The sequence below is a fragment of the Mustela lutreola genome, chromosome 11 (assembly GCF_030435805.1).
Source record: "Mustela lutreola isolate mMusLut2 chromosome 11, mMusLut2.pri, whole genome shotgun sequence".
Classification (NCBI taxonomy): domain Eukaryota; kingdom Metazoa; phylum Chordata; class Mammalia; order Carnivora; family Mustelidae; genus Mustela; species Mustela lutreola.
In genome coordinates this window covers 70,200,430-70,223,948 of record NC_081300.1, presented here as the reverse complement: position 1 = coordinate 70,223,948, position 23,519 = coordinate 70,200,430, and the positions used below count along the sequence as shown (strand labels likewise).

General features: G+C 49.1%; 2 protein-coding genes across 4 annotated transcripts in view; both read right to left on the bottom strand.

Annotated features, from left to right (window-relative positions):
- The window catches only part of THOC5 (THO complex subunit 5), a 35,531-nt gene extending 30,926 nt beyond the window's left edge, over positions 1 to 4,605 (bottom strand). For 2 of the 3 annotated variants that reach the window (XM_059139100.1, XM_059139101.1), the window contains exons 1-2: positions 4,373 to 4,605; positions 1,908 to 2,039 (exon numbers count right to left, since the gene is read on the bottom strand). In XM_059139100.1, the coding sequence (XP_058995083.1) occupies positions 1,908 to 2,003 (96 nt within the window). In that variant the 5' untranslated portion in view covers positions 2,004 to 2,039; positions 4,373 to 4,605. Of the gene's footprint in view, positions 1 to 1,556; positions 1,635 to 1,907; positions 2,046 to 4,372 lie in introns of those variants that run through there. The other variant, XM_059139102.1, reaches the window with a different exon arrangement.
- Positions 4,606 to 5,381: 776 nt separating this feature from the next.
- NIPSNAP1 (nipsnap homolog 1) lies at positions 5,382 to 20,205 on the bottom strand. The gene is made up of 10 exons (XM_059139103.1): positions 20,056 to 20,205; positions 12,836 to 12,963; positions 12,594 to 12,639; positions 12,238 to 12,332; positions 10,291 to 10,361; positions 10,003 to 10,143; positions 9,676 to 9,707; positions 9,213 to 9,307; positions 7,788 to 7,871; positions 5,382 to 6,531 (listed from the first exon to the last, which is right to left on the bottom strand). Exons 1-10 carry the CDS (start codon positions 20,145 to 20,147, stop codon positions 6,467 to 6,469), a joined length of 849 nt encoding a protein of 282 aa, XP_058995086.1. The 5' UTR covers positions 20,148 to 20,205; the 3' UTR covers positions 5,382 to 6,466.
- Between the last annotated feature and the right edge of the window lie 3,314 nt (positions 20,206 to 23,519).

Below are 23,519 nucleotides of genomic sequence, written 5' to 3'. Positions count from 1 at the left end.
AAAAATCTGGTCCTCAAATCAAAGGTTTTTGTTCTTTTCAAAATGGAAAAGAATTCATTCCTCTTTTCTTATTTCTAACCATAAAGTAATGTGTGCTTGGTGTCAGAGACTCAGAACACAGTGAGAAGTATCAAAAGCAAAATGAAAAGTTGCCTGTAATCTCACCTCCCAGCCTGAAATAACTATTTTTAATACTGCGGATAAACACAAATTTTATTTTTAAACAAAATGGGATCATACTGTTCATGCAATTTCTCATCCCAATAAATTTAAATATCCATTAAAATGGCTGCATTATAATCCACTATATAGATGAACTAGAATTCATTTATCTAAGTTCCTACTGATGAGTGTTTAGATGATCAAATAAAGCTTTAGCAGAGATTAAAATTAAGAAGGGAATGTGGGGAAGAGAGAGGAGGAGGATTAAACCTTTCAATTTCTACCTCATGGGTCTGATCTCTTCCTTTCTTCAACCTGATGTGGGCCAATCAAAATTGGTCACTCAGCCTTAAAAGTGAACAGAATGCATTTCTTAAAGAGAGAGTCCACTATAGTTAATAATACCGCACTGTATATTTACAAGTGGCTAAGACAGTAGGTCTTAAAAGTTCTCATCACAGAGGTGCCTGAGTAGCTCAGTGAGTTAAGTGTCCAATTCTTGACTTCAGCTCAGGTCTTGATCTCAGGGTTGTGAGTTCAACCCCCATGTCAGGCTTGACACTAGGCGTGGAGCCTACTTAATTAAAAAAAAAAAGTTCTCGGGGCGCCTGGGTGGCTCAGTGGGTTAGGGCCTCTGCCTCTGTCTCAGGTCATGATCCCAGGTCCTGGGATCAAGCCCAGCATAGGGTTCTCTCTCAGCGGGAAGCCTGCTTCCTCCCTTCTCTTTGCCTGCTTCTCTGCCTACTTGTGATCTCTGTCAAATAAATAAATAAAATCTTAAAAAAAAAAGTTCGCATCAGAAGAAATAAAAATTTTAACTATACATGGGGATAGATGTTAACTAGACTTTTGTGGTGATCATTTCACAATATATACAGATATTGAATGTTGTACACCTTAAATTAATACGTTATATATCAATTATATCTCAATAAAAAAAGAACCAGTGCCTGCAGTGGATAAGGTATTTTTGTTAGTCTAGAGTTCCTAAATCTGAGGAAAACATCATTTTCACTTAAATTCAAATTCTTATGTTTCTCTATTCTAGTTTAAAAAAAAAAAAAAAAAAGTAGGGTGTTGGGGTGGCTGAGTCAGTTAAGCATCAGCCTTCGGCTTAGGTCATGACCCCAAGGTCCTGGGACAGAGCCCCGCATCAGGGAACCTGCTTCTCCATCTCCACTTGTGCTTGCTCTCTCTCTCCTGCACTCTCTCTCAAATAAATAAATAACATCTTAAAATTAAATAATAAAGTAACCAACCAACCAACCAAAACTATTAATTTCATAAATCAGCTTGACAGAGTCAAGGAGAAAGAAACAGTAAAAGAACCTGCTGACCACATGAGCTCTCAGGCCACAGAAGAGATTCTGTGGGGATGCTGTTCTGATACTAACTCAGCAGCAGACCAGGGATGCCACATCTCCAGTCACCAGTGGTGTGCTGCTTCTTCTGGTGTACTGGCTTCTTCTGACCTTCAGGAAAAATGGAGACATACACCATACTAGAATGAGGTCTCTGTTCACACACTACTTATGTCTAATACAGGCTGGTAGGTTCTTGGGATGCTGCAGCTAAATCAGATGTAAATACTAAGGTCTGTAGAACCAAGGGAAGTCCCAGCACCTGGTCAAGCAGAGGCCATCTGGGCGGCAGTCCCTGTGACACTCAGCTGCTGCAAACTCAGCCTGGTGCTTTGGCCACAAGCTATAATTTCTTAGCAGTGTGGCAATCCTGGCTGACCTCACCTGCTCTGTATCAGAACGGTTACGCTTCCCTTCAGCGGGTGCTCCATCACTTCGGATCACTTTGGGCTTCCGTTTTTTGCTTGATTCTGATGACATGGTTGTTTGATCACGTCAGGAGGAAATAGCAGAGACCTGTTAAAAGGAGGAAACTTTAAAGATTTTTCAGAGCTGGAATTGGGAGATTTTCCTGGAGTCAAATAGTGAAGTCTAACTAGTAGTTCTGGCCACGTATGCCCTTGTTAGCTCAAAAAAAAAAAAGGTCACTTAACCCTCCAAAGCCTCAGTTTAATCCTCTGTAAAAGGGGGGAGGGATGCCTGGGTGGCTCAGTCAGTTAAGGTGAAGCCTTCACCTCAGGTTATGATCCTAGGGTCCTAGGAATCGAGTCCCTTGTTGGGCTCCCTGCTCAGTGAGGAGACCACTTCTCCCTCTCCCCACTGCTTGTAATCTCTCCCTCTCTCTCAAATGAATGAACAGAATCTTTTTAAAAATAAAAAGGGGAAATGAAGCACCTGTGTGGCTCAGTTGGTTAAGTGGCTGACTCCTGATTTCAGCTCAGGTCTTGATCTCAGGGTTGTGAGTTCAAGCCCTGCATCGGGTTCTGCGTTAGGTGTGGAGTCTATTCAAGATTCTCTCTCCCTCTGCCCCTTGCCCCCGCCCCCGGCGTCCCATGGGCACACTGTATCTCAAAGAAAAGGGGGGAATCATCCCTCAGCCTGTCCAAAATGAACTCATCTTTTCCAGCTCTACCTTCTTTAAAGGCACCACAACCACATCTCTGACTAAACTCCTCTGCCTAGCATATATACCCATTTCCAGTACTACTGATTGATCACTGCACGCTGGATCTGATCTAAGCACCTTAAGGGTATGTTCTTACTTGATCCTTATATGAAACTTTTCAGATAAAAACAAGTACCATTTTATGGGTAAGAACACTGAGGTTCAGAAAGAAGAACGAGTAGGGGTGCCTGGGTGACTCAGTGGGTTAAAGCCTCTGCCTCCGGCTCAGGTCACGATCCCAGGGTCCTGGGATTGAGCCCCACAGCAGGCTCTCTGCTCAGCAGGAAGCCTGCTTCCCTTCCTCTCTCTCTCTGCCGCCTCTCTGCCTACTTGTGATCTCTGTCAAATAAATAAATAAAATCTCAAAAAAAAAAAAAAAAAAAGGGCGAACGAGGTGTTGAAGGTCACACAGCTGGTATGCTTAAGCTTGGGTCCATCTGACACCACATCAGTGCTCTTGACAACTACATTATTGTGACACCAGTGTGTCTTGCTGCCATCTCACTGGGCAATGCCATCAACTCTCTGGTTGGCCCTAAAACTCAAAATAGAACCTACACTTCATGGGACTGGGGTCACAAAGCATCCTCCCTCTGCTACCTCTCCTGGTTGTCACCACAGCCCTGAGGTAGGCAGCACAATCTCTCTAACCCCCCAAAATCAGTCACAAACGCTTACTGAAGGAACCAATGGCTCACAGCAGTGAGTCAGAGAAGCCCAAAGTTGGGAGTCTCCACTCTATTTTACTGCTATGAGTCCTGGGACTCATAGTTGCTTCACTGTTCTCTGGGCAGGCTTCCTCACAGATCCAATGCGAATTACAGTCCCTACCTCCGGGGTTGCCGTGGTCATTGACACAGGAGGCACTCCACCGGGGAAGGTGATGAAGATGACTGGTACTTTAGGTGGTACATGGGTAATCTGAAATAATGTTGAACACCTAAGAGAAAGTTCATCCCTTACCAATTATTTTTAGAAACTTCTGATTGCTTCAAGAATATCTCATTTTCCTAGCTTGTCTTTAACACCCGTGAACAACAATGATCCTTTGTTAACAAAAGGACTCTGAGAGCCTTAGACAATGAAATCTAGCCAGAATTTAAAATGTTTTCATGTTAAATACATTAGTTTTTCGGGGCGCCTGGGTGGCTCAGTGGGTTAAGCCACTGCCTTCGGCTCAGGTCATGATCCCAGGGTCCTGGGATCGAGTCCCGCATCGGGCTCTCTGCTCAGCGGGGAGCCTGCTTCCTCCTCTCTCTCTCTGACTGCCTCTCTGCCTACTTGTGGTCTCTCTCTGTCAAATAAATAAATAAATTCTAAAAAAAAAAAAAAAAAAAAAAAACATTAGTTTTTCATCATTATCTCCTATATAGGACAAATCTCCATTTAGGGGAGAGACTTAAAATTTTCTCCTAAAGGAAACTCACGTTTAAAATGTAAAAGGTGACTCGATTAAAAACCTTTAGCAAAGTCTTAAACGGTAAATTGTACAAACCCCACAACGCTAGGAAGCGAAAAGCTGGATTGTGGGAAATCCTGACTTCGGAAACCTAGTAAAAACAGCCTGGCACACGCAAGCACATAATAAATGTGAGCTATCATCACCACCACCTTCGACATAGACATCGTCACCTAGAGGCTACCCTGTGGGGCCCGACGCTGCTGCAGCAGCGGGTATTTTCACCTGCAGAGACTGAGCGCACCGCGCTCAGCGGCTGGAGACCCCGGAGGATGAGCACGGAGAATCGGGTCGGTCCCCAGCCCGGAGACGCCCTCCGGGAGGTCTGCACCTCAGTGCCGGAGGGCCCAGCACCGCTTCTCCGACCAGCACGCTGCGCAGCAGCCCCCTCACCGATCCAAGCCCCGAACCCGCCGCCGCAAGACAGCCACTTCCGGCGGCTGAGAGACGTCTTCCCGCACACCATAGAGAAGCGGAAGGAAAGAGCGGCTGGCCGGAAGCGAGGCGCGGAGGCCGGAAGCGAAGCACAAAGGTCCGGGACCGCCGCCGGCGCGTGGTGAAAGCTGCGACCGGCTGTCGCAGATCTGAGGTTTTCAGGGCGGGAATCAGCGGCCAGCATCCTCGCGCTGCCCTCTAGAACCAGGCAACTTGAGACTTCAGGGACCGATTCTTTGCCTTGTTTACTCCTTTCTCAGCGCCTAAAGCAACGTCCAGCAGCTAGTAGGCGCTCTGCTTACTATTAGTTGAATGAGTGTCTATGCCCAAGATAACACGAGGGCGTAGTAGTGCCAAGACTCGAAACCCTGTGGATTTGCCTTTATAATCTGTATATTTAACCACTGTCATATTCATCCAGACATACCACACTACTGAGGGTAGCAAGTCAGGGAAGGTATTCAATTCTCTTACACTTGTTTTTTTTCCCACGGATGCATCAGTGGTTTCCCCATTTGCCTAGGGCAGAGTCACAATTCTAATGCAGCATTTGACAGCCTCAAGTGTTTTCTACCCCTGGCACGAATTCTACAGAGTTCAGGACTTTTCATGTAAATTCTGCTTATCTGGAGGTAGAAACACTGATGTCCCGAATGCCTTCTGCCTTAGGGGGAGGCCCTCCAACATTGTGGCTCAGGGAACACAATACAGGGCAGGGGAGGTAAATTAGCCAGGTGGAACTAGGAAAGTGGCTCTGCCTCTAGCACCTAAGTTCCTTGCAGATGAAGAAAAAACATCATAGTTTATAGTAAATATTTAATTGGTTCCATCGGTGACTCCAGCACAAGTTTTCTGAAAGGGAGACAGAATCAAGCAACCTAGAGGTTCATGAGGTGTAAGGATCACCGAGGAGCCTCCCAAAGTCACTATCCCACTCCAGATACCCAGTGGCACAGTAGAATGGGGGTTCGGCTGATAGAATATGAAGAGAGAAAAAGAATGCTGGGTGAGGGGAATGTAGGCCCTGGCCTTTTACTTTGCCTGCAGGAATGAAAAAGAAAGTGCAGGAGATTCTCCCTACACAAAAGGGCTGAAACAGTCAAGTTCTCAGTCTCACCTAGGGAGAAAGAGATGAGCCTTTCCAACTGTCTTGTATTAGGAACCCCTCCCCAGGTGGTCTTCTATAACCTCTGTTCTGTATTCCTGATTCCAGATTCCAAATTCTGCAGTTCAAATCAAGTTCTGAATTCTACCTTCTAGGTTCATGTCCTATTCCGTGACCCAGATCCTTTCCAGGTCCCATCCCTTTTCCCAGTCTGAGTGGAATATGTCGGACCTCACCCCAGCTGTGCTACCTTGACAGTTTTCCCCTTTTCTTTTTGAGGCAGTTTTAGGCTTTTCCCTGACAGGAGGGCCTTGGCTCAGACTACTCAGCAAATGAGTGGTCCAGTGGAGACCAGGGAATTCCAGACAGCCAGGCCTGATCTGACCTCCCTTCCCATCTCCTCCCTAACCACTCAACATCCTACCTTTTGCACAACTAAAGCTAAACAGAGGGCTTCCATGGTGATAAATGGGGACTGGTGGCTTTGAGATGAGGAATCTTAGGGGGGAATGTAGGAAGACATAAAAGGTTGCTGTTCTTCATTCAGAGAAACTAAACACTGCTTCCAGCACAGGGGAAGGGGTGAACAGGGAAGGTGGGAAGGGTCTGGGCGGAGCTGCAAGTCCTCAGAACCCTGTCATCCTTTAGCTTCCCCTTGTCTGAGCTGAGCAAAAACCACCAGAGTCTTCCCAAATCCAAGAGAAAACCAAGACAGCAGAACTGGGAGCTCTGCTGTCATGGCTGCCCTGAGGGAGAAGGGAAAGAAGGCAGAGGCAGCATCACTGGAGAGGCGAGATCTTCAATGGGATCATGATCCGAGACTCCATGTGTCGCACCAGTGGGACTGTGGAAAGAGAGGCAGAGGTCACAGAGGGTGCAGCAGCAAGCGAATCCCAAAAGTGGACATTGAAGGAGTAGGCCTGGGATGCTGAGGTGGGGAAAGCCCCTCTGCCCTCCTAGAATGGAGAGCAGCCAACTGTGGGATATGAGGGGACTTGGGTGTCGCTGAGATACAACATTTTTTAAAATTCATTATTATCTATTTATGTTTCTATGATGTGAAAGAATAAGTAGCATAGCAAAAAGTGATTTCACAGATAATATTGCTTAGGACAAAGCTAGGTGGAGAAGAAAGTAGGAGGATTTAAAGAAAAATATCAAGAAAATAATTATAGCCCTAGTATACCGGTAGGACAAAAGCTAAGAGGGTGTCCTTCAAGGGGCTAAGATTTGAAAAATACTGATTTAGTTCAAATTATTCACTTTACATATGGGGAGGCTGCAGCCCACAGGAGGTCAGCCCAAGGTCACCCAGGAGGTCAGACTCTTTACTCTTGCTCAGAGCTATTCAAACATTACCCACATACAAATTACCCACAGCTCTTGTTAAAGTGCAGATTCTGATTCAGCAAATGGGGTGGGAGTTGAGAGTCGGCATTTCTAATAAGCTTCCAGGAGATCCTGATACGATCGTTCAACATCACGCTTTCAAGAGTGAGGCTCCCACTAACTCCTTCAGGAAGCATTCTCCCCCACCAGCTGGTAAGTGCAGACACTTAACTGTAAGCTCCTCAAGGAGCTCCTGTTCATTCTGTGTCCTCTAGCCACCCACCCACTGCAGTCAACACCCACTGACTCCAAGCGGTTCTCATGGGTCCCAGCACGGTGGCAAACACAAGACAACGAAAACTTCTCAAAAAAATGCGCTGTGTACTTCCTCTGTGCCGGTCCGGGTGAAGCACTTTTCCTAACTTAGCTCCTAGAATCTTCCCTTCAGCTCTCTGAGGGAGGTGCTACCACTGTCACCATCTTACAGATGAAGAAACAGCCTTGGTATGGTGAAGAACCACGCTTGAGGTCACAGTGCCTGGGGACTACCTGTGTTTTCATCACTGCGAGCACCTTCCTAGACCCACTGCCTAGATCATGTGGAGCGCGCCACCAGATAGAAACCCACTCATTGTCTTCAGAGTAAGTTCCCCGTCACTGGAGGTAATCAAGTGTGGCTTGATCCCCTTGCAGAGGGGATTCTATCCTCAGATTAGGCTCTGGGCAGTTGACCTCCAAGGGCTAGACTGACCCCTCAGAGGAAGCACTCACCTGTGTAGTAGACATTTTCGTCCCAGCCCCTCTTCCTCCAGGCAGCATTTCGAGTCTCTTCCCGAGACTGCAGGTCTTTATAGGCTGTGGGAAACGCATTGGCTCATTCCGGGGAAATAGAGGATCTGATCTTATACCTAGCACAGGGCCCTCCTATCATTACCCCAAACCCTGTCCCTCTGTCTCTTCCCAGTCTCGAACTGTTAGCCAACACTGTCTGCTTTGACAATCTCATTCCATCAGTACATTTGTTGACAACTCCCAACTTTCTATTTCCAGCCCAGAACTCTTCTTCTGCTCCGTACCCATGTATCCAGTGCCCACTTGATGTCTCCACTTGGATGTGTCAGCATCTCAAATGCAACATTTCCGGGGGCCAAAATTACACTCTTGATCCCTTCAACCTGGTCCACCTAGGGTCTCAGTAAAAGACACACAGCTGCTCAAGCAAGAATCTGGAGTTCTGGGGCACCTGGGTGGCTCCGATGGCTAAGCATCTGCCTTTGTCTCAGGTCATGATCTCAGTTCAGGGTCCTGGGATCAAGCCCCGCATTGGGTTCTCTGCTCAGCAGGGAGCCTGCCTTCTCCTCTCTCTGCCTACTTGTGATCTCTCTCTCTGTCAAATAAATTAAAAAAAAAAAAAAAAAAAAGAATCTAGTTTTCTCCCTGCCTCGCCCCACATAGACAACTCATCCACAAGGCCCACTGGTTCCACCTCCAGACTAATGAATCTATCTGTGGCCTTTTCAGCATCCTCACTGCCACCACATTAGGCCAGGCCACCATCCTCCCAAACTCATCTGCCTGAAAAAGTTTAACCATCTCCTGATGCTCCACTTCCTCTCTTGCTCCCCTACAAAGCATTCTTGGCAAAGCACATGGCAAGCAGAGGAATCCTGCTTGACAAATCAGGTCATGTCATGCTGCTTAAAATGCTACATCAGTCCCCTGTTGCACTTAGGATAAATCCCAATGCATCCCCACAGCCTGCAAGGCCCAGCCTGATCTGGTATGTCCCTATATCCTCACACTCTTCACTCTCTCCACACTGGCCTCCTCTGTACTCTTCAAAGGCCTTTTCCCCACCTCAGGGCCTTTGCACATGTCCCCTCTACTTAGAATGCCCTTCCCTGGCAATTCACAAGCTGGCTCCTTCTCATCCTTTAGCTTAGTTAACATTTTACCTCCTCAGAGAGGCTGTCTTTGTCTATCCAAACCATTCCCATGTATTTATCATTTTTCCCCTGTCTTTTTATTAATTGTAGTAATTGGAAATTATGTTTCTGTGTTAGTTTATGCCTGAGGTGGTATCTCTCCCTACTAGAACACAAACTCCAGAAGGGCACTAATGTATTTGCATTGTCTATACAGAGTGACAGTGGGGAAATGGGCTAGCAGAGGGCCCCTGGAGGGTCCTCAGCCTACCCCAGAGATGATGCACAACGTAGAGCTCTCCTATTTGCGAGAAGAAGCCGCCCACTGCCTCCTGGTTCTCTTGCCGGTACTTGATGGCCCGAGCCCTAGGGATGGCAAGAAGAGTGTCAAACAGAAGCTGGGGCCAGTGCAAAAGGCCCTCTGAGGTGTCTCTTGGCTGATTTCTCAGCCACACTCCTCCCCAAAGGAGGAGCCAGAGGTAGGACCCTCAGCTCTCAGAGATGATCAGGGAAGTGGGTAACAAAGGTACAACCAGGGGCTGGATATTCCGCCACTAGGGGAGGCCTCACAATCCTCTAGGAGGTCCTCACCTCCTGGCTGGATCCTTCTTCTGGATCCATGAGGGGCAAAGGATGCCAGGCTCCCTGCCATGTGGCCCTGGGAAAGGCGGCATGCCAGGGAACTGGGCAGGGCAGGTAGGCAGGGTCCCCCAACCCCTGGCACTCCCACTCACCAGTTGTTCCCCCACTCAATCATTGTTCCTGGCTGAAAGAGAACCAGAACAAAGAATGGAAATGAGCCCCCATCTCAGATTCCAAATGTCAAGCTAGGTGGAGATGGCAAACTGTCCTGTCTCCCCAGCCCCAGGGGCTACTTGCCCTCATTCAGGGGCCCTGGCTCACACCTGGGTGTGCATGTGTGCACATAAGTGTGAGTGCATAGGGAGGGAGAGGCCAGAAGCACCAGTCTAGGTGCTGGGCACAGGACCCCCCTCTCCCCAGGTCAGGGTACCACAGCAGGGAAAACGGGAGGCAGGCAGGGATCCAGTGGGGGGAGGCACCTTGAGCTTGTATGTCCTCAGCTCATAGATGTTGGGGCCTGCTCTGGGCTGTGGCTCGTTCCAGAAGCTGAACTCAAGGAGCATCTGGTTTCTCCTGGACAGCAGCATCTGGCTCCGCTCCTTTCGGAACTCCAGGTACTCCTGCGGGCACGGCAGTCTGGCCGTGATGACCATGAAGAGCACCCCCTCCCAAGCGGCTGTCCCCATGGGGTAGTGCTGGCAGCCCCCGGCACAGGGCTGAGCCAGAGCCAGTGTTCAGAGAGGTTTGTGGAGCAGAGGCCAACATACCTTGTTGCTTTTGAGCTTGTTCATGCAGTCCATGAGGGCTGGGTAGCCACCTGAGAATCGCCACAGGTGTACTGTTACGTGGGGGAGAAAACAGGAGGTACAGGTCAGAGGGCTGCCGGGACTCTGCCCTGCATACCCCAAGGCCAGCTAAGGGCATATGAAATGGGGCAGTCTCCAGCTAGGTCTCCTTAGCCCCAGGACTCTCTTGAGTTCCCTTTGCCCTGGTGGGGGATGGCGCTGGGCAGGGGATAACCCCAGACACAAACCCAGGAGGCCTGAGTTTGAGCTCCAGGTCTGCCAGGTGGCCTTTGACCCCCTCCAGGCTCGACGTCCTCATCTTAAAAATGGGAATAACATTTCCACCCAACCTTCCTTAAATAGCACAAGAGGATCAGATGTGTCCTTGTACCCAAAGTACAAGAGCACACATGAACCTGACCACGAGGCTTAGGATGGATAGGTTGGATAAACGGTGAGTAGAGGGGCACCTGGGTGGCTCAGTGGGTTAAAACCTCTGCCTTCAGCTCACGTCATGATCTCAGGGTCCTAGGATCAAGCCCCGCATCAGGCTCTCTGCTCAGCAGGGAGCCTACTTCCTCCTCTCTCTCTCTGCCTGCCTCTCTACCTACTTGTGATCTCTCTCTCTGTCAAATAAATAAATAAAATCTTAAAAAAAGGGGCCAGTAGATCTGATAAGCTAAGATGGAACATTCTAGAACAGTGAATTCAAAACAAAACAAGGACCACAAAAGGACGCACAGTGCGCTAGCACATCTGTCTAGGGGTAAGGGGACATATTCAGTGATGTTAAGCTATGCACCATCTCTCAATGGAGACCCAAAAGACTGTAACAGGAGATGCCTCTGAGGACTGGGGGCTCATGGGAAGGAGGGAGGCCTGTTTTTCACTGAAAATTCTTTGTGTTGTTTGAATTCTCTGTGCTGCTAGGTCAAATGGTGTCCCCTTCCCCTGAAGTTCTATGCCTACCCAGAACCTCAGAATAGGAAACAGAGTCTTCATGGATGCGATCATGCTAAGATGCCATCCTACTGGGTGGGCCCGAAATTCAGTGACTGGTGTCCTCATATGAAGACGGTGATTTGGACACAGACACCAGGACACCATGTAAAGACAGAGGCACACAGGGAGAACGCTCTGTGACAACAGTCAGAGATGGGAGGGATGCCTCGACAAGCCCAGGAAAGCCAAACATTTCCAGCAACTGCCAGAAGCTGGAAAAGGCAAGAAAAGATTCTCCCCTAGAGCCTTTGGAGAGAACAAAGCCCTGCCAACACCTAGATTTCAGACTCCTGGGCTCCAGAACTTGAAAGAATTGATTTCTGTTGTTTTAAGCCACCCAGCAGTTGGAACTTTGCTATGGCAGTCCCATAAACTACTATTCCTTCCAATAACCAAGGGGGAAGAGAAGAAAGGAAACAATCTTGCCATTCCTGGGAGCCTGGCTGGGGCTGAGGGAGGAAGGTCTCCAAAGGGTGAGTCAGGCAGGCTAGAGCTGAGGGCAGCTGGCTCACCAGCAGTTTGGAAGCTCAGACTTCTCTTCCTTCCCTCCCTGACCTGTCCCTTACCTACCTTCTGATTCCATCTGTGCCTTGATTTTCCTACCTGCAATATGGTCTGCCCCTAGAGCTTAAAGACCTCTTTCCCAAGGGAAACAGCAACAATACTGTATGGATGGAAGTCTACCAAGACCATGAATGCTGGTCGGTGGAAAAGGGATAAACCTCATACTGAGGACCAACAGGAACAATTACAGGCAGGGCACCTAGGCCCTTGAGAAGAAAGAGCAGTGGAGTGAGCTGATGAGGACTGCATTTAGAAAGATTCCTCTGGAGGGCGCTGTGGAGAGGGAGAGGAGGGTGGCCAGGCATGAGGGGTGCCAGAGACCTGGGCTGGGTGGCAATGGCATTGGGAAGGTGGGCACCTCACCTGCCTGGTCCTGCTCCCCGTACCATGTGTTCCAGTTGCCCACGAGCGAGCAGGGATAGTCCTCATCCAGGTGCAGCTTGGGCAGCACAGCCTCCCTGGAGTGGGGGGAGGGTGACAGAGAAGGTGGGAAGGGCTCGCACCAGCCACCAGGGCCCCTGAGATAAGGGTTCCAACTCAGGCCCTCAGGGCTGGGCCTCAGTCTCCCCATCTCTAAGATGCAGAGACTGGACAATTCATTCTTAGGACTTTTGGCTCTGAAATCTATGTCTCCTAGATTTCTGCAAGGAGAATGGGGCTGGGACGGAGGCTCACGCCCAAGCAGGGGGTGGGACCAGCACACGGAGGAGGGTGCTCACGTCAGGCTGTTGTAGGCATCCAGACACTCAGGCTTCACATTGTGAACTGCAACAGAGGAAAGAGAGTGGGAGGTGAAGCAAGGGGCTTGTGTTCCTGTGGGGAGGTGGGATGGGAGGTTGTCCCCCAAGGGGCAGGACTCCCAGGAGAGCTCAGGACGTCCCAGCCCTTCTCGTGTCCCAGCGGAAGCCTCACATGCCCCCTGGAGGTTCTGGGAGGGCGGACTGCCTCAGCAGCCACTCACACTGGATCTTGTAGAGGTTGCTGGTCTCCTTCTTGGATAGCAGGGTGGAGTGGGCATCCTTCCGGGGATCCACTTTGTGCACAAAGAGGGAGCGGAACCAGCTACTTTCATTGTCCTTGGAATAGAAGCTGCAGGGCAGAGGACAAAAAGAGGTGGGGATAGCCCTGGCTCTTCCACCTGCTCAGATATCCTGCTCCCCATCCCTCAGATAGCCGGATGACCCACATCTCTAGGAACGGGGCCATGGAATCCAGCGGCGGCTCCAGGGTGTAAAACATCATTGGAGGGCGCCTGGGTGGCTTAGTCATTAAGCGGCTGCCTTTGGCTCAGGTCCTGCCTGATTCCATCCCCGCTCAGTGGGGAGTCTGCTTCTTCCTCTCCTGCTCCCCCTGCTATGTTCCCTCTCTTGCTGTCTTTCTCTCTGTCAAATAAATAAAATAAAATCTTTAAAAAACAGGGGTGCCTGGGTGGCTCAGTGGGTTAAAGCCTTTGCCTTCGGCTTGGGTCATGGTCCCAGGGTCCTGGGATCGAGCCCCACATCAGGCTCTCTGCTCGACGGGGAGCCTGCTTCCTCCTCTCTTTCTGCCTATCTCCTCCGCCTACTTGTAATCTCTGTCTGCCAAATAAATAAATAAAAATCTTTTTTAAAAAAACTTTAAAAAACAAAACAAAACAAAAACATCACTGGAGCCAGCCGAGCAGAGTGGTCCCTTTTCAAGATCATGGTTGCCCAATTTGCTTCTTAAAGCTTTGCAAGGGCCTCAGGAGGCCAGAAAAAGCAGCCCTACCTCCCACCTCTCTCCAGTCTCCCTTTATCTGCCACATCCTCTCCACCTGGGGCACATATTTGCAGCCCTCTGACAAGAGGCTCAACCCCAAACCCACCTTGCCAGATTTTCAAAATCCCTAACAGCCCGTCTGATCTTACCAGCCTTCCTTGCTGTCCCCTCCGCCCAACCTGTGTACTCTACTATCCAGATCTGCTCCTCCCCGAACATACCAGACTCTCTTCCTCAGTGCTTTATTTGTAATTTCTGTTCCCTCTGGCAGAAGCCTATACTCACTGTCCTCTCCAGGGCTCACACTCCACTTGGCTTGTGACCCCTTCCCAGCCTCCACAAATGGAAAGCCAAAGAAAAATAAACTTTGTCCTTGAGGAAGTCACAGTCCACTGCAAGAAGCAGGCTTTGAAACGTAATTGTAGCCAGAGGGATCTGGGAGAGCCTAGGTCAGCAAGCCTTTGGCAATCTAGGCAAACTCTCCAGAGGAGGTGATCTGACCAGTCTCTGAATCTCCAGGGTTGATTTGGCAGATAACAGCAGATAGAGGGGGTAAAAAGGCATTCCATGGCAAGATTCATTCATTCATCCAGGCCACACTTAATTGACAAATGTCTATCCTGTGAACCTGGCTAAGGTGTTTTGAAAGAAAGAGAGAAAGAGGGAGAGAGGGAGGGAGGGAAGGGGGAGGAAGGAAGGGAAAGAGAGAGAGAAAGAAGAGAAAGAAAAGAAAAGAAAAGAAAAGAAAAAAAATTTTGTTCAGAGCAGGGGACCTGTTGCACGTCCTGCCAGCTGGAATTATACTTCCCACACAAGGTCCCAGCAGGGGCAGGGCTTATTTTTAGACTGCCAGAGGCTCTAAATCTTCTTGCTTAGCAGCAGTGATACAATTTGTAGTTAGGCCTGAAGACCAGTCTCCTGCTAGATGATTTCCAGCCAGGGAGCCTGGCAGTGGGAGCCTTAATGGCCCGCAAGTCCTCTCCTTTTTCAATCCTTTTCTATGACTAAAATAAAAAGAATTGTCTTGCAAATCAAAGTATTATTTTTTTCCTCAAAATATGGAGCAGCCACGAGACTGATGAAATTAAAAAAAGTATCTTAAAGTAGCAAAACAGTTGTATGAACATGGAGAAAAATGAGTGAAGATTTGTCCCAAACCTAATATTGCTTACCTTGGAAAGGGGAAAGGGAGATGGTTAAATTTTTATTTATTCACTATAGTTCTTTGTAAAGCTAAAAAAAAAAAAAAAAACACTTTAAGTGCTTCTGAATTCATAGGTGTTCTGTCACTGTGCATGTATCTGTTTCACGAACAAAAACCAAAAAGATGATTATCTTCTGATCATCAGTGTGGTTCTGCGAAATCTGGCTACCAGAGTAAGGGAGCTTTGCTCTCGGTACTTCAGCTGAGGACATCTTCTGTCAGGGATCCGTGATGAGCTTTTCAGACATGCTCTATGTAGTGTTGACACAGTGTTGATATCTATTAGTATTGCCATTTTTGATATTTTCTCTTGAAAATAGGAGGTTTAAGGAACTTGCCCAAGGTCACATAGTAAATCAGGGGCAGAGCTGAGGCAAGAACCCACCCAGAGTTCTTTCCTCCTAAATCAGCCCCCAACTTGGGTTTGAGCACTGACCTGGGGGGGGCATCAGGCACATACGGGGAAGAACCAGGTATTTCAACAAAGCCACCAGCAGAGAGATCTGACCTTTGGTTTGAAAGTAGGGGGGGATGCTTCCCTTGGAAGGGGTGGTGGCAGGGAAAACAGTGGCTCCTACTTACTGTCAGCCAAGACCTTTGCTCCAGGACTGGGCTTTGAGTAATTTATTAACATCAGTATTGACCAAGATAAACAGCCAGGAGGCCAGCCCCTGGAGAAAGAGTGGGGGGCTAGAATGTTCTCCACTCCGGGGGAATGGCAGGGGGTCCCAGAGCTCTGATGGGCTCCCATCTCTTCTCCCCACTCCCTAATCTGTCATGCCTACAGGCCTCTTTCCCCGTGTGTCAAATGAGCAAACTGGAGTAGCCTATCTCTAAAGATCTTTTCTCCAGGTAAAACCCAAGATGGGACCTGTCCAGGATCCCAGGTCAGGGTCTGAACTCTAAGGCAGTGTTCATAGGCTGACATTCTCAAGAATCCAAATTTCACTTTCTCAGTGAAATCACAACATCCTCCTTCCCTTGAACTCCCCAACCCCTCTCACCCTGTGCTCTATTTTTCCATAGTTCCTTCTAACACATTATACCTTGGTTTTTTCCTTTGATTATGTGCCTGGTTTATCGTCTGCCCATTAGAAGCAGCCCCACAGGGACAGGGATCTTGTCTGCCCCACGTAACCCAGTGCCTGGAACAGTGCTGGACAGCTGGCGCATGCTCAGTCTGCATATGGGAAATAAATGAAGGCAGTGGGGCGGGGGAAGCGGGGAAGCTAAGACAGAAAGCTGCTTAAAGACAATAAAAGCTGGAAGGTAAGTAAGTAGAGAAAGGGTGGCTCAGAGCGTGGATGCAGGGCTCAGGACCCCTTACGCGCCCCCACCCCACCATCAGGAGCAGAATTAGTGCTTAAGAGAACAAATTCTGGATGAATCCAGGTTCTAATCTCAGCACAGCTTTGTCTCTTTGAGCTTCATATTCCTTCTCTGTAAAATAGGGGCATTAGGATAGGTCCTCTAGAGAAAGGGCCTCACATGGCAGTGCAGCTAGTATCACGGTTCCTACCAAACTTCTCACAGATCCCCAAGCTCCTACTCTTTTCCCACTTTTCCTAATCTGCCCACCTGTCTTTGTAAAGCACAATTTGGTAACGTTATTACTGCTTGGCTCAAAAGTCTTCTGTGGCTCCCCATTGTGTACAAAACGAAGGCTGGGGGCACCTGGGTAGCTCAGAGGGTTAAGCCTCTAACTTGGGCTCTGGTCATGGTCTCGAGGTCCTGGGATAGAGCCCTGCATCGGGCTCTCTGCTCGGTGGGGAGCCTGCTTCCCCCTCTCTCTCTGCCTACTTATGATCTCTCTCTCTGTGTCAAATAAATAAAATTTAAAAAAACAAAAAAACAAAAAACAAAAAACAAAAACAAAACGAAGGCTGGATGTCTTCACTTGGAATTCCAGCTCTTGTGTACTTTGGCAAGCTTTCCACAGAGCCAGAATTCACTATCCTGGTGGTTCTGAAACCCACAGCATTAATGTCACCTGAAGAATTCTCAAGCCCCATCCTAGACCTATGGCAACAGAAACTCTGGGGGCGGGCCTAGCAATCTGGGTTTTAACAAGCCCACCAAGGGATTCTGATTCCTGCTCGAGTTTAAGAATCACTGATCTCGAACAGTCCCCAATTTCTTTCCTCTTTTTTTTTCCATGTCATCTCAGGAATGCCAAAGATTCTGGTATCTCATTAGGCCTAGAAAAACACCATGCAGCTTTGCCCAATCTATGGGAAGGAGCTGCCCCACATGGACCAGTTTAGCCCCTTCCACAAAACACCCCTCACATTTCCCCATCAGCCTTTTTATTGTTTTCATCTGTCTAATTTCCCCAGGCACACCAGAAGTCACTAGTTAATGTCTTCCCCCAGGCCCCTGCCATGGTACACAGCACAGTGCTTTTGGCATGGGAATTGCTCAACAAATGTTTGTCCCGGATGAGAACTTTTCAGTAGATGTCACATTTGCACTCTCGACAGGGATCAACAGTCTGATGCCCTGCCCCCCTCAACATGAAATTGCTCCAGAAAGTTCTCTAGATTTATATGCTAGGAAACTCAGCTCTAGGCACAATCTGAAATACACTTCTGTTTAGAGATGGCTGACTGCAGGAAGGGACCATGTTTCTGCTTACTGTTGCAGAAGTGTATATTGAGAAGACACACCAGGAGAACTAAAAGAACTGAAGTTCTGGAGTGCCCTGCTGGTTCAGTCAGTGGAGCATGGGACTTTTGATCTCAGGGCCCTGAGTTCAAGTCCCATGCTGGGCATAGAGCTTACTTAATAATAATAAAAATAAAATAACTATAGTTCTATCAACAGGATTACTGGTGCAAGAGTAGCAACTCTGGGATGCCTGGGTGGCTCAGTTGGTTAAGCAGCTGCCTTCAGCTCAGGTCATGATCCCAGCGTCCTAGGATTGAGTCCCACATTGGGCTCCTTGCTGGGCAGGGAGCCTGCTTCTTCCTCTGCCTCTGCCTGCCATTCTGTCTGCCTGTGCGTGCTCTCACTGTCTCTCTCTCTCTCTCTCTGACAAATAAATAAATAAATCTTTAAAAAAAAAAAAAAGAGTAGCAACTCTATTTATTGAACAATTACTATGTGCTAAGAACTAATCCTCACAGTATATTTGTTTGTTTGTTTAAGATTTATTTATTTATTTGACAGAGATCACAAGTAGGCAGAGAGGCAGGCAGAGAGAGGAGGAAGCAGGCTCCCCGCCGAGCAGAGAGCCCCATGTGGGGCTCGATCCCAGGACCCCAAGATCATGACCTGAGCCGAAGGTGGAGGCTTTAACCCACTGAGCTACCCAGGCACCCCCCCACAGTATGTTTTTGAGAAGAATGAAGTTTTCCATGCCTTATTCAAAGATGGTTCATTAATGGCCAAGAGGATTCCAATCCACATCCATCTGACTTCAAAGCCCACACTCTGTCTCCATCCCAGCAGCCCCCAAACCTCAGAGCCTGAAAGGCTGCTGCTTGACCCTCTAGTGACTCCAGGGAGATATGGGACCAGCTAAAGGTCAGTAGGAGGGGATGTTGCCAGGTACCCAAACTGAGATCAGGGCATAAGTAACTCAGATGCAGTTTTTGAGTGATTTTATAAGTATCAACGCAAGTGCCTTCACAGCAATCCCGCAGAAACTCCCAGCTGGGATTATCATCCCCCCTTTACAGAAAAGGAAACCAAGGTTTACAGCGGTTCAGCGCTTCATCCAAGTGAATTAAGTAAGGAGTTTCAGGTGGCCTCTATGTCCCATGCTCCTTTTGCAGCCTCTGGACACTTGCCACACAAATGGCTCTACCACCTACTGATTCTTTTACCCTGAGGAAGGGAGGTCCCGTCCCCAGCCTCAATTTTCTCATCTGGAAAACAAAAGCCTCATAGAAGATGATCTCCCCAAGCCCGTTTCAGCCCTGCTGGCATAAGGGGTTCATGCAGAAATTGTCTGAACAAGGGCAACATCTGTTGCATGTTCACCAGGAGCCAGAAGCCTCACATATGTGATGTGGCTTTTTAGCCCTCAACAGCTCTATGACATACATACCATTTTATCACTCCTGTTTTACAAATGAGGAAGCTGATACTTCAAGAGGCCAAATGACTTGCCCAAGGTCACCACACTAACAGGCTGAGTTAAATTTGCCCATGCCAGACAAACTCCAGGCTCTTTTCATGCTAGGAAGGTTCTCCCCAGTTATTGGGCAGTCAGAGTAGGGGTGCAGGTCTGGCTCCTCTTTCCCAACAGCCCAAGAGCCACACTGCACAATGCTCTGAGATCCCATGGCAAGGCCTAACAGAACTCTGCAGCTTCATGCCTGGCTGGGCTGCTGGACAGGAGAGCCCCCTGCTTCCTTTCCACAGGTGGGGAGACAGGTGTCTTCACTTCATTAGCAATATGTTCTTGAGCATACTGTCTTGAACCCTGTGCTAAGGGCTGGATTAACAGAAAAGTGATGTGACACGCCACTCGGGGAGATAGGCAAATGTGTCTACAGGGTGATGAGGAGATGGGGAAAGTACAGGGTCCTCGAGACAGAGGAGGGAGGGGCCACCCAGGCCCGGTGAGGGAGGTCAAGCCCTGCCTCAGTCCCAAAAAAAGCCCAGGATGAGGGCATGGTCAAGCCAGCCTCCTCCTCCCAGGAGGCCACCAGTTGTGGTGCAAAGAGCACTGGTTGTTAGGAGACCTGTGTCCAGACCCAGAGACACCAGAGAGAGTGACCTTGGGCAACTCTCATCCCTTTCCAGGCCTCCTTTGCCCCACTTATACTGTTCAGGACTGGGGAGCAAAGGGTCTGTGCAACCATGGCCTTTGGGGGTTCCCCACTGCTCCCCATATCTCTAACTCCGAGAACTTCCCGAAGCTGGAGCTGCCTCTCCTAGAAGTCCCCAGTGGATGCTATTTCACAATCATCCCAAAGGCCTAAAGAAGGAGCCACTCCTGCCCTCTGCCCGGTTCCTACTCTCCAGGGCCCAGGAAATGCCCCTCCCATTCACCCCATCTTTCATTCTGTACCCAGAGCCAAATACCCACTAGGACAAAGACCCTGCGCTTATCTTACCCATCCTTCCCATTCCCTGCCGAGAGCTCCTCCCCAGGCCTATATCTTGCCCCCGCCTCTAACCCATAGATTCCAAGCCCGAGCCTGCCCATCCCCCAAACCCAGACCCTGGCCCCCGCCCCTGCACCCAACTCGCGCGCGCCGTTCCCCCACCCTCCACCCGGCTCTCACCGCGCAGCAGCCGCAAAGTCCCCGGCGCCCGGCCTCGGGCCCCCCAGCAGCCGCCGCGCCGCCGCAGAGATGCTGCACAGCCGCGGAGCCATGTTGGAGCGGCGCAGGTTGGAGAAAGGTCCCGCCCCCGAACCCCGAGGTAGGGCGGGGCGTGATTAATCCCCGCCCCACCCAGCTAGCCCGCCTCCATCCGCGAGCAGTCAGGTGGGCGTTGCCGCGGGACATCCCCCAACTCCACAACGGCTGGGCTGAAGACAGTTTCCTGTCCTCAGAGTTCCTGCAGCTCTGGTACTGACTTGCTCTGTCCCCTTGACGAAGGCCTTTATCCACTCTGGGCCCCAGTGTTCACCTCGGTAAAATGGAAGCGTCGAACATTGATACTGCAGGTTCTTAATTGGGCACTCAAGATTAGTAGCAGAGGGTCAGTGAGTAGGTCCCCTGAAGTTGTGCGTTTTTCTGGGGAGGAAGGATCCACGGGCAGTATTTAGCACATTATCAAAGGAACAAACCCTTGGGCGCCTGGATGGCGCAGATGGTTAAGCGCCTGCCTTTGGCCCAGGTCCTCATACCGGGGTTCTGGGGTCGAGTCCTGCATTGGATTCCCTGCTTGGGAGGGAGCCTGCTTCTCCCTCTGTCTCTGTCTCTCTCTCTGTCTCTCATAAATAGATTAAAAAATCTAAAAAAAAAAAAAGAAAAAAAGAACAAACCCTTAACAATTGAATACAGTTGGACTAGGCTCTGGGCCACTAGTACTTTCTTCATTTCCTTTTCTATCTTCATCCCGTTTTACCATCTCTACCTGGGCATCTTGGGCCCCATGCCTTCTCCTGGCCTTGTCCTGGCTCTTTTGCCTGCCTTCCAAACTAATCCTTTCTCAGTCCACAATCCCCCAGGTCACAGATCTCAGCAAGAGCAGGGAGTTTGCAGACCCCACGAGGGGCCCAGGTTCCTGGGTGCATGCATGGATACTTGCATACATACCCCTGAAAGAATATCCACCCACTGACCGTTGGCCCCCTTCTCTACACTCGGCAAGGGGGGTGGAGGGCAGGCATTAATTTTGTTACTCCTTCAGCAAATACTGAGTCAGCCTGGCTCTGTGTTAGGCTCTGAGACACTAAAGATGGATAGGACAAACAAGCCCCCAGCCCTTTTGGGACTCGAGATCTGGTAAGGGAGACAAAATCACTGACTTTGAGCCCCTTCAGGACAGATGCCTTAGGCTGCTCTCCCCTCACTTCTCCTGCCTGATATACATTAAATATTTACTAAATAAGTGAAAAATATATACAAAAGTATTTTGTCAGTTATAGTGCAGACTAGGGAGAAATATGGGAGGCTGTGAGGACTTAACAATGGGTGGGGAAGAGGAAAAGGGAGATCATCCTATATACACTTGAGGGTCAGTAATGACTTCTATAAGGAAGTGAGGCTTGCACTGTAATTTTTTCCCCTCTGCTTTCTAAAAGAACATATATCTGTGATTTATTTAAAAAGGAAACTATAATCTCATGATAAATGGAAAACCTGTCATAAACAGGCAGAACCATCGAAATTATGTTGTGGACACAGCACTGTGACCACTGCCTTATAGCTAGGGCAGAAGGCTGTGAGTCTGAGGCCTTCTCTCTGTGTTACCAAAGAAGAGCACGAGGGGCACCTGCGTGGCTCAGTTGGTTAAGTGTTTGCCATAGACTCAGGTCATGATCCCAGGATCCTGGGATGGTGCCCCCATCGTGCATCTTGCTCAGCAGAGAGCCTGCTTCTCCCTCTGCCTCTGCCTGCTGCTCCCCTGGCTTGTGCACGGGCTTTCTCTCTCTCTCTCTGTCAAATAAATAAAATCTTAAAAAAAAAAAAAAGAATTAAAAAAACAAAACAAAAACAAAGACGAAGAACTCGGACATAGCTGTGCCCCTTGGCTCTTTGGGTTTATCCAAACGACCAAAAGGAAATAAACTTCCCCTTCTGGAAGCTGGTGTGATCAGAAGCTCCCCAGTCCCAGTCACTCAGGAAAAGCCCAGATGGGTAGATGGAGGTGAAACAAATGGGATGTCACTTGCGTCATGTGGTAGAACTTTTCCTTCCCTTAGGCTCTGAGTGTGGTAGACCTGGAGAGGCAGAAATGGAGTCCTAACGGGCCTCCCAGGGGGCCTGACTTTGAACCTATGGTTGAAAGGATAAGTGGAGAGAGTTTGCAGGAGAAGGGAGCAGGGCAAGGGGAAACTTGGGCAGAGAGAGCAATGTGAGCATAGTATGTGAAAAGGGTGCCAGGCTGAAACAGGTTAGAAATGTTTAGCACAATCATATATAATCAAAGGGTAGAGATTATGTGGAGCCAACTTATCACCGAGTACAAAGAATAGCTCTCAAATGATGGAGGGAGCAGCCTTGGTGACCTATGACTGAATTATGCCAAGGGAGACTACAGAGCAATACATTGGCCAAGCGGTAGAGGGCATTTGGTAATGAAACCATGGGAAGCCAGAACCCGTGGACAGGAAGGGGCTGGCCCTCCTGGTCTAGGGTGAGTCTTCACCAAATTCCAGATGTTTCTGGCCACATCTGCTGGCAAGAAGGAGGGCTGACCTGTAGCCTCCTCACACTGGTCTGACATTTCCAAGAGGGTTTCCCCATCTCCATCCACTTAAGTGAGGTAAGAAGATAACAGTAGGTGGTTCCAGGAGCATCTCCCACCCCAGACCAGGAGAGATGGGAGATAGATCTTCTTCCCCACATCCTATGAACCACAGCGTGGGAGCTGACTGGAAGTACAGCTTCGAGACCCCAACCCCAACCCCAGCTAGGATGACCAACTGATTCCAGTTTACCCTAGACTTTCCCAGTTTTTGCACTGGAAGACCTCCATTTAGGAAACCCCTCCATCCCAGGAAAACCAGGAGATTTGGTCATCCCAATTGTGGGCCTATCCTTCTCTCTCTCTCTCTCTCTTTTTTTTTAAAGATTTTATTTATTTGACAGACAGAGATCACAAGTAGGCCGAGAGGCAGGCAGAGAGAGAGAGAGAGAGATGGAAGGAGGCTCCCTGCTGAGCAGAGAGCCCGATGTGGGGCTCAATCCCAGGACCCTGAGATCATGACCTGAGCTGAAGGCAGAGGCCTTAACCCACTGAGCCACCCAGGCGCCCATCCCTCTCTTCATAACATATGCCCACTTCATCCCAGAATCTTTTCCTTGCTTAACTAACTCCATTTACCTTGCTTGAAGGAGTGGTGCACAGGGTTTCTCTTTGTGACATTCAGTGACATGCAGTGCTGGTTAACTGAGCAGTTGATGGGAGTGAGTTCCTGACCCACGGACTGGGCATTCTGGGCAGCAAACCAAGTAGATGTTGGGCAACAATTCTACAAATAAGGAATTAGACCATTTCTAATTACTGTGGAATAAATCACCCCCAAAATCTAGCATCTTGATATTTATACCCTTGTAAAACCCCCTCCCATGTG

Excerpts from the sequence above, each read along its gene's own strand:
- NIPSNAP1 (XM_059139103.1), bottom strand. The coding sequence starts at position 20,147 with ATGGCTCCGCGGCTGTGCAGCATCTCTGCGGCGGCGCGGCGGCTGCTG. Across the intron at positions 12,964-20,055 it reads GACTTTGCGGCTGCTGCGCG|CTTCTATTCCAAGGACAATG; the intron begins GTGAGAGCCGGG and ends TCTGCCCTGCAG. Across the intron at positions 12,640-12,835 it reads CAACCTCTACAAGATCCAGT|TTCACAATGTGAAGCCTGAG; the intron begins GTGAGTGGCTGC and ends CCTCTGTTGCAG.